The sequence below is a fragment of the Miscanthus floridulus genome, chromosome 6 (genome assembly GCF_019320115.1).
Source record: "Miscanthus floridulus cultivar M001 chromosome 6, ASM1932011v1, whole genome shotgun sequence".
Lineage (NCBI taxonomy): Eukaryota > Viridiplantae > Streptophyta > Magnoliopsida > Poales > Poaceae > Miscanthus > Miscanthus floridulus.
This window is the reverse complement of record NC_089585.1, coordinates 141,406,651-141,416,611: the sequence shown is the minus strand read 5'-3', so window position 1 is coordinate 141,416,611 and position 9,961 is coordinate 141,406,651. Positions and strand designations below refer to the sequence as shown.

The 9,961-nt window shown below is 44.2% G+C and overlaps 1 protein-coding gene across 1 annotated transcript; it reads right to left on the bottom strand.

Annotated features, from left to right (window-relative positions):
- Positions 1–5,735: 5,735 nt before the first annotated feature.
- On the bottom strand, positions 5,736–9,284 carry LOC136459959 (protein ALTERED PHOSPHATE STARVATION RESPONSE 1-like). Its single transcript, XM_066459808.1, has 4 exons — positions 7,462–9,284; positions 7,134–7,345; positions 6,768–6,991; positions 5,736–6,695 (listed from the first exon to the last, which is right to left on the bottom strand). Exons 1-4 carry the CDS (start codon positions 9,011–9,013, stop codon positions 5,960–5,962), a joined length of 2,724 nt encoding a protein of 907 aa, XP_066315905.1. The 5' UTR covers positions 9,014–9,284; the 3' UTR covers positions 5,736–5,959.
- Between the last annotated feature and the right edge of the window lie 677 nt (positions 9,285–9,961).

The following is a 9,961-nucleotide window of genomic DNA, read 5'->3' as shown; positions in this document are numbered from 1 at the left end:
CAACCCTCAAGCCATATCTGATCTGGGGACGCAAATGTACCTGCTAAACAAGTGATACATGCAGGCGTCTACCGGTGGAGACTTCTGCGTTGGTGTCAGAATTAGAGACGAACATTGGTTCCGTGGCGATGATGTTATGTATGTTGACTTTGCAGAATTTCATCAACTATGCCACCTGACCTCTCTAGATAAAGTTATCATTAGCTGCTATTGCCTGTAAGTAATAATTCTTTCGATCTATTATTAAACTCATCATATGTGTGTATATGCATATAAATTATCCTAACAAGTACTATATATATGCAGATTTACAATGACAGAGCTCAGAAATAAAGGCTACAATGAAATTGGTTTTGTTGATCCCCATATAGTATTCAAAGACCCAGTTACTCCAAAGACTAGTTAAAAGTCTGAGTCAGAGAGTAACCTCATAAACTTCTTAGTGAACCAACGCCACAAGAAGGATATACTCTTTCCCTACAACTTCAAGTGAGTGTTAATAATGTCGATCATCCTTAATGGCTCATATGTTGATTCTAGTTAATTAATGAGTGTTATGCGTTATATCCTATAAACACATGCAGCAATCACTGGATATTGATGGACATCAATCTAGTGAAAAGTCACTTGATAATCTATGACTCGATGAGAAAACCACAACAAAACTACCAAGATATGATAGATATTATCTAGAGGTAATTTCGATATCTCTAGCAACTATATATACACACAAACATGATGATTAACTATATCTGATGACGTGACAATTTTTTTATTGGGCAGTGTTTGGAAAACCTTTATTGAGAAGCAACACATGGAAAATACAAAGCACCACTGAATGTAATCCCTTTGAAAGTAAGTCCCCTAAATCGCATCATCTTTATTAATTAAACATATAGCTTTCACCGGATCACCAGATTGGATGACAAATCTTTTTCTCGTAAAGTGGTGTCTGAGGCAGGGACATGGGAACAACTACTGTGGTTACTATGTTTATAAGTTTATCAAGGTGGTCTACCAAAGAACTCCTACAGAGAAACTCAAAGTACGTTAAAAATACACTATATATTCATTTAATTATTATTATTGATTGTGTTACTATGTCTTTATATATATATATATGTATGTATGTACATATATTAATTTATTTTTCTTTAATTCAAACCTGTAGGCTCGATGGTTGGAAGAAAAGGTCATACGGCAAGACCAAATCAAAGCAATTCAAGAGTCTATAGCCGGATTTTTTTAATGAGCAGGTCATCGATTCCAAGGGCGAGTTCTACTTCGACCCAACAGTGCCATGAAAGTCAAGCTAGAGGATGAGAGAAAACTTGTTATATCACAACAACTGTAATGCAATCTTTTGTAATATATGCACATGAAATAATATAATGTAAAATACACATATGCATGCATGCATGTAAATATATATATATGATGCATGCATGCATATATATATATATATATATATATATATATATATATATATATATATATATATATATATATATATATATATATATATATATATATATGCTTGAATTATGTGATTTAATACGTTCATTGTGCTTGAACTGAAACATACTATACGCGCGTATAAATGTATAATTAGCAGCGTACAATACGACTTCGAAAACCTATTTTGAAAACAAAACAAAAAAAATGAAAAAAAAACCTTTAGTCCCGGTTCGTATTACTAAACGGGACTAAAGGGTGCCGGCCATCGTGGCATGTTAGGAGGCACCTTTAGTTCCGGTTGGTGTTACCCACCGTCCCGGTTCCTGACCCGGGACTAAAGGACCCCTTTAGTCCCGAATGTTTGCTCCCGGGTGGGGAACCGGGACTAGAGGGGGTTCCCCACCGGAAGTAAAGCTCTGTTCTCTGCCATTGAAATCCATCCCTCAAAACTTGAACAACTGAAAGGCATGAGCTTACTTAGGCCTTCTTACTTTTGCGCAGGATGTATGTTTCTAGCAGGACATTAGCACATAGATATTAGTTTACGACTGTACTGTACCTTCCAAAGTTCTAAATATAACTAGAAGTAGCAATATTTGTTTTGTATGTTCAATAACTGCTAACATTTTGTATGCTCAGTTCTGTAACTAGCAGCAGTAACAACAATGTGATGTCATTTCTGGTTGTGTTGGGAACAAATTAAACATCGGTATCTGCACCGCTCTGCTGTGCCAAGGCCTCATTTAGATTGTGAAAAAATTTTAACTCGATGAATAGTAGCACTTTCGTCTTATTTAATAAATATTGTCCAATCGTGGACCAACTAGGCTCAAAAGATTCATCTCGTGATTTCGAACTAAACTGTGTAATTAGTTATTTTTTTTACCTACATTTAATACTCTATGCAAACGGCTAAAAATTGATGTGATAAAGAGAGAGTGAAAAAACTTGAAATTTGGATGGCATCTAAACAAGGCCCAACTGACAATTTCGACTTCTCTGGTTAAAAAGGACACCATTCACAAATGCATGATAGCAGGCTAGTCACTTGTTAGTCAGTAATGTGGTAGTAATACCAAGATAAGCGGAGTTTTCAGTGTTCATTTAGCCGCAGCTGCTCTGTGTAACATGCTGTTAAGCTAGCAGCTCATTTCCCTTTACAATTTCCTGAATTTTTTTGAAACTATTTTTTTTTATCAAGTAAGCCACTGCATTTTATCACTTCCCTGCTTATAGTTGGTATGATATTAGCGTCAGGCAGCGCCTGCTCAACAGGGCACTGCATTTAAGGGCTACAGGTTTGCAACAGAGGAATGGACACGCCTCTCTAGATAACCTACGAGTAGGGATGAAAACGGATCGGATACGGACGGATATCACTGATAACCTACGAGTAGGGATGAAAACGGATCGGATACGGACGGATATCACTGATATTACATTTGTTTTCATATTTCTGTCCGGATTCGGATTCGAATACGGATAGTGTCAATTATGTCGGATATGATACGATTGGATATCGACATCATAAATATGCGATTTGAGTATTCGGATACGGATACGGTATCGGATGTTGGATATCCGGACTCGGATACGGATAAATCTCAACCCCTCTAAACGAATTCAGTTTCGAATATGGTCGAAAAATATCCGTACCGTTTTCATCCCTACCTACGAGCAATCTTTTGCTGTGAATTGGCTACAATGCATTTCAAGGTATGACTAGATTGCTACAACACATACACCATCCATGCTTTTCTTTTCTTTTTTTTAAAAAAAACTAAAATAAAGCGGTGCAAGCGGTATACTCTGTGACCGAAAGGTCCTGGGTTCGAGTCACGATCTCCTCGTATTGCACAAGCGAAGGTATGACTTGTCACTGACACCCTTCTCCAGACCCCGCACATAGTGGGAACTCTCTGCTCTAGGTACGTCGTTTATATAGGAGAGCTTATGATTTCTGAAGCCATATCAGGGATGCCTAGCTAAGTCTTGAGTTCAGTGCTTCAGATTTTCCCTCCTCGTTTTTGGTATGTCAGTATGTATGTAGTATGTAATTGGGTAAGACTTGGATGATCAGGGTTTCAGGAGTCCGCTGTCGCAGGAAAATCAAAGGGGAGAGGGAGGGAGAAGGATGGTGTTTGTACCTGTTGTCAGGCCGTCCGTTGAGAGGGAAGGGGAGGGCGCGGCAACGGTAGCACTATCGCCGCCAGACCTCCTCCGACTTCAAGCGCGCGACGCTTGATCCTTCCACGAGACGGAAGAGGCCTATTTTTCTTTTTTTTCTGTATATATATGGCTTACTACTAGTTCTTTTACGACGACGGTTGGAAAGACCCCGGTCTCTCCCAAATCCGAGCCGAGAGAGACCTCTCTCCTTTACGTGACACATGGCATGTATAGTATAGCAAGCTCCAACTCCTTCCATGAGAGAAGTTTTATTTTACAAAGGGAGGAGACTGGTAGCGTACACTCTCCCTCCACGATCCAATTGCAACAACACAGATAGTCTACTGAATTCAGAATACAAATCTGTGAGAGATGCTACACTCTCGGAGGTGGCAGAAGAGAAGGGAATCGAATACAGAGCAATCTCTAGAAGGTTCCAGAAACACAGATGGGTACGGTAGCTTGAGGTAGAGGAAGCAGAGATGCTAGAGGAGTGAGACAGAGTTGTGTCTCTGAATAATTCCTCGATGCCCATCTCAGTTGCTCTCCTCTGCTCCTCTTGCGGTCAGTTCTAGGGACTTTTTTATTTTTAATCCTTTTTTATTTAATATTTTAATAATAACCGCTTCTAAATTTTTTTTTGCTGATATAACCCTTTTTGGTCGCGCGAGCGCCGCTTGCGTGACCAAATAACGTTGCCGCGCCACATGCATTGGCACGACAACATCCGCCATGTCAGACGACGTTTCGAACGTGGAAAACGTTGTCACGCCACGTGACAGTATTATTCTGTCGCGCCACCGGGAGTGTCATGATGAGATCGAATCTTTGAAAAATCATAACTCTTTGATACGACGTTGGATGAAGATGAAATTTATATAAGAATTATAACAATCGATGAGAACTACAACTTTGTAGTTTTGAGTTTTTTATTTAACAATGTTCAGATACTCAAAAAATAATATAAAATTTCAGGAGCATAATAACCGCGTACCGGTGCTTGTCGCATTAGACAAATAATAATATTTTTTTTTCTGTGTGGTGTCAAATGAAAATACTTTTTACATCAAAGTTATAACTCTCAATGAGATCTACAACTTTATAGTTTTGAGTTTTAACATTTGGAGTCTATAAGATGCTCAAAAAACAATATAAAATTTCAGTAGCATAATAATCGCGTAATATTGTTTGTCGCATTAGAAAAATAATATTGTTTTCAATAAGGGCTACAACTTTGATATAAAATGTATCTTTATTTGACACCATACAAAAACGATATTATTTTTCTAATGCGACAAGCACTAGTACGCGGTTAATATGCTTCTGAAATTTTATATTATTTTTTTGAGCATCTTAACATTCTTAAATGAAAAACTCAAAACTGCAAAGTTGTACATCTCATCGAGAGCTACAATTTTCATATAAATTTCATCTTCATCCGACATCGTATCAAAGAGTTATGATTTTTCAAAGTTTGTCTTGTCACGTCACTTCTGGTGGCGCGACAGCGTTTTCCCGTCGAAAACGCCATCTAATGTGGAAGATGTTGCCGCGCCGATGCATGTGGCGCGATAACGTTATAGTCGCTACAAATTTGGACTACTCGGCCACATCTTGTCAGTAACTTTATCTGATGTACAAGCAGTCAAGCATGAGCCCAAAACTGCCGCTTGGTCATAGAAGAAAACATGGACCTGGGCACCTGGCAGAACTCCGGCGACATCTTATTCCATGTTTGCAAGAATGCAAATTGGGATGCCAGTTTTGTGGTCTCATTTCATTCAAATTACATTGAACCGCATTTGTAGGTACAGCCGCAAATGGAGAACCACAGGGCATAAGCAAGACCAGCTGAGAGATGACCCTTCAGTGGAAGTGGCTAGTTCAGGCAACCGAGCTGGGAGCAGCAAGTTCAGTGAGGTATACTCTTCAAAGAGAAATTATGGACGCCTGCGGCAAGAAATGTACAAGAGGTGCAAATGCATGTGTGGCGTGGATATGACTGCTCTTCATTCATGGGTTATTTTCCCCCATATGTGCATCTTTCTTAGAAATTAGAACAAGATTGGCGAGTGCGGCTGTAAGCATTAATTTTGACGTCAAAGAAGTGCTGGACACCTCAAATGGACAAATCACTAGGTCTAAGTAGATGAATAATACATCATTAGTAGTCCTCCTATACCTACCATGAATTAGTAGCTACTTATGTAAAACTCTAACATTCTATAAGAGTGGTGTGAGCCAAAAAGCCTAAACCCCATCTGATATATCTGTAGTTCTATATATATACACAAAAGAATGCAGTACTACTAACTATAAATCAAATGTGTCATCAGGCGCCTTGGATTCTGATTTCCATGTAGACCCGTTGATTTCTCTGAAAGAAGCTGGTGATCTGTTGCAGCACAGGGACCAAACCAATAGGCAGAGTAGCTGAAGCTGCGACGTGAGCATGACTCAGGGTTTTGTCATGCCTAGTGCTCTCCACGTCTCTTCTTTTCCTCAACTTTTCCAAGTCCATTACACGGTTGTCATGGCTGTAGCGAGGATTCTCCATGGTACTCAGACCAAGTTCGATCTCCAAATCCTTACACTTTCTGTTGTAATCTTTGGAAGCGTGATAGGCTTTCCGCTTCTGTCGCTGCTCATCTTCTTGGCTCTTCTTGAATTCATGCACGACTTTAGAGAACTGGTCGATTGCTCTCAGCACATCATTCTTGGAGACCATCTCGATTGCTTGGAACCAATCATTTGAGATGATGAATACAGGTGGTGCTTCAATCCTGCCTGGGGAGAAAGGAGGGGCCCCATCTGCTGTAACTTCCTCCTGCACCTCAGGGAGCCATTTCTTCAACCATTCATTCAGCGCCTCAGCGCATGACCTTTGCGAGCTCACCCACTTGTTGAAGCAACGGTACCATTTTGTGAGCTCCCGTTCCAAATCCCGTGAGGCCTCCGCACCAGATTGGCTTACAGTCATCGCCTTGAGCCGATGAATTCTACTGTCTTGTATGGCTAATAGCTGCTTCTCGTGGCATTCCAGAACAGCTTTCCACAACCTTCTGAACCTGTAATAAATCATATCGATCAGATAAATTCAATCTTGAAGACAGAGACAATCTAATGGAGTATATTCATACCTTTTGATGAGATCAACCAGTTGAGGGTAAAGCTCTTCATCTCGAATCTGCTGTATCTTTAACGAAAAGGCTTTAGCTGTACTCATGTTGATGCTGATCTTGGACTTAAGATGTCTTACAGATAACTGGACGGAGTGAATTGTACTTGATTCAGCACCTCGTTCATCCATGGATTTGAGCCTTCCGTAATACTTCTCGTACTTCATCCGTAGCTTCTCTTCATCCTAGAACAACCACCTAACGATGTTCAACAGATATTTGGCAATAAATCAGACAAAATATGAAATAGCGCCTACATTTTCTTGTCCTATACACTAACACAACTACTTCAATTATAAATTTGTCGCTGAGAGGACAAGTGTGTACCTTAATTTCCTGATAGAGCTTCTTTTCCCAGAACCACAGCTTCTCTAGAGTTGATGAGAGGTGGCCAATACCATTGCTACGGCCAGCACCTGACGAAGCTGAAGTGCTTGCCTTGCTGCTTGATGCTCTTGACTTCATGCCACGTGATTTCGGGAGGCAAGACGATGTCGGCACAGTAAGGCCTAGCGGATCTATCACTCTGGAAGAGATATCTGCAAAAGATGGAAATGAATAGTTTTACATTATTGCACTAGCACATATAACAGAAGCAACAAAGCTAAAATCAATTTCAAGCATGGTTGCACTCATTAAGCAATGCATTACCCACATCTAAGAACTCTTGGGGTGTCGCGGGGAGGCATTTTCCCCACCTCCAGCAGCCTTGAGACATCTGTGCTGCAGTTTGCCGCCTCATCGAATAGCTCCTTGACCTCACCAATCGCCTCTCTGACATCCCTCGTCCCATGATGCAATGGCGAGAATGGCTCGCTGCCCACCACCGACTGGATTGACTTGCCATGGCTCTCCCCACCTCCTTCTGCTGCTCTGATGGATTGCTCTGCTTCGAAGGCCACACCTTTCTTCTTTCCACTGGTGCTGCTGCCATCAATGTCACTGCTAACTGTGCCCTTTAGGCTTACCGTGTTCTTCTTCCTCTCTTCTTTGCTTTTCGAGCTGGCATTGCTTGGCACGGAATCATTTCTAGACACTGGTTTCCCTCCCTCGCCTTCGGCATCAGCAGCCGGCTCCGATCCCTTCCTCTGTAACTTGCCATCAGGAGGTGGTTCTGATCCCTTCCTCTGCAGCTTGCCACCAGAAGAATCGCTGATTGAAGTGTCATCCCTGTGCAGCTTGCCCCCAGGAGAATCGCCCTTTGAGGTAGCATTCTTCTGCAGCTTGCTGTCACCAAAAAAATCGTCGTTCGAAGCGGCATTGTCTTGAATTGGTCCCTTCCCCTTGATGTCCTGATCAGAAACCCCGGAAGTCGATGGCTTGGATTTCTCCGCCTTCCTCTCTAACTCGGCCTCGTCCTCAAGCTCCGGGATCCCCTCCATCCTCCTCAGCTCGGCGTAGTTGGGGCTGTTGGTTGGCAGATTCCCGGCAGCGTAGTCTTCCATGAACTGGTCGTACTGTGCGAACGGGTCCAAGAATTCCCACGGCGAGGCCTCCGCGGTCGGGGGCGAAGGCGGCGGCCCAGGATGCCTCGGCGCCGCCTCCGGGGTCTCTCCCGCAATTACCTCGCCGTAGGGCCCGTACGGGTACGCAGGCCCGTAGCTGTGGCCGTACCCGTCGCCGTAGGCGTATCCGTAGCTGGCCTCGGCTGTGGTGTACTGGGTCTGGGCGTCGGGGTCCTCGTACACCACGGTGGGCACAGTGGACGATCTCCTCATGAAGTGGTGGTGGTACCTCGTCGACGCCGACGTCGACGCCTCCTCGCTCCCGCCACCGCCGCCTCCGTGTCTGGTGTCGTCAAGGTCATGGAGATGGAGGTCGTCGTCGGAGAGGGAGTGCGAGAGCGGCGAGACGGTGGACGACGAGGACGACGGCGACGGCGGGACGCTGGCGGACGCGGTGGCCGGCTTGGCGGGGGAAGGCGGGAGCGTGAGCACCGGCGAGGAGGACTCGGGCGTGGCGGGCGCGAGCGCGGACGCCGCGAAGCGCCGGAGCGCGTCGCCGACGGCGGCGAGCGAGCGGAAGTAGGCGGCGTGCGCCGCGGTGAGCGCGTACCGGCGGTCGGCCGCGGCGCGGATGAGCGCCACGCGCTCGCGGCACAGCGCAGCGGGGTCTCCTCCGGACGCGGACGCGCGGCGCGCCCTGGCCCGGGAGCTGGAGGAGGTGACCGCGGCGGCGAAGGCGTCGTGGGAGGTCGTGCAGCCCATTGCCGCGCGGGAGGGCGAAATCCTAGCTCCGGAGGCGGTGGAGGCGTACGGATACGGCGGGCTCCGGTCGCTCGTCGGCGTCCATTATATACAGGGTACGGACGGCGGCAGGGCGCGCTGCGCGCGTCTCCGACTCGGGGACGGGGGGAAAGTATGGCGGCGCGCGGTGAGGCGGTGATGGAAAGCGGCGCCGGGATTGGGAAAGCGCGTGGAGAGAGGCGGCGTGGAAGGCGGAAGGCGGGGCGTGATGAGACGGAGGCGCAGGCGGAGGAGGCGGAGACGAGAATGGAACGAGTAGTTGTGCCTTTTGCCTTCGGTTTCGATTTCTTCTCTTTTTGCTATTTCGCCCTCTTCTTTCCTCTGATTTCGTATCTTAACCTTTGTGATTGCATTACATTACATTTACATACAATTATACTCCGTAATAAAATTGGAGTTAAATTGGACCATAACATGCTCCTTTTGCCATAGTTTTCACTTACTTTTTCAAATCACAGTACACAACGCTCACGTATATACATAGACAATCATAATATGGGAAATACTAGATATATTCGGCGTGTTCGCTGGTTGGTTTCTGAGTTGGTTTGGGTTGGCTGGTGTTAGTTTGTTGTGAGAGAAAACACTGTTGGCTGGTTGAATAAGTCTGGATGAAACCAACAAGTGAACAGGGTGATCATAAATATTGAAATCCATTCACCACATCCTTTAAAATTGTAGCGGTTTCACGGTATTTTTTTCAAGAAGCTACTTATGGCATGCTTTTTTAGGAATAATTGTGAAAAATATTATATACCCTACCAAAACCATGATGCGTATAACATATTTACTCCCTCCATTCCAAAACAAGTGTCGGTCTCGCTTCCCGAGGAGTGGAACGTTTAACTTTGACTAAATATTTAGAAGAAAATATTAATTTTTGTAGTCTATTATTAGTATCATTAAATA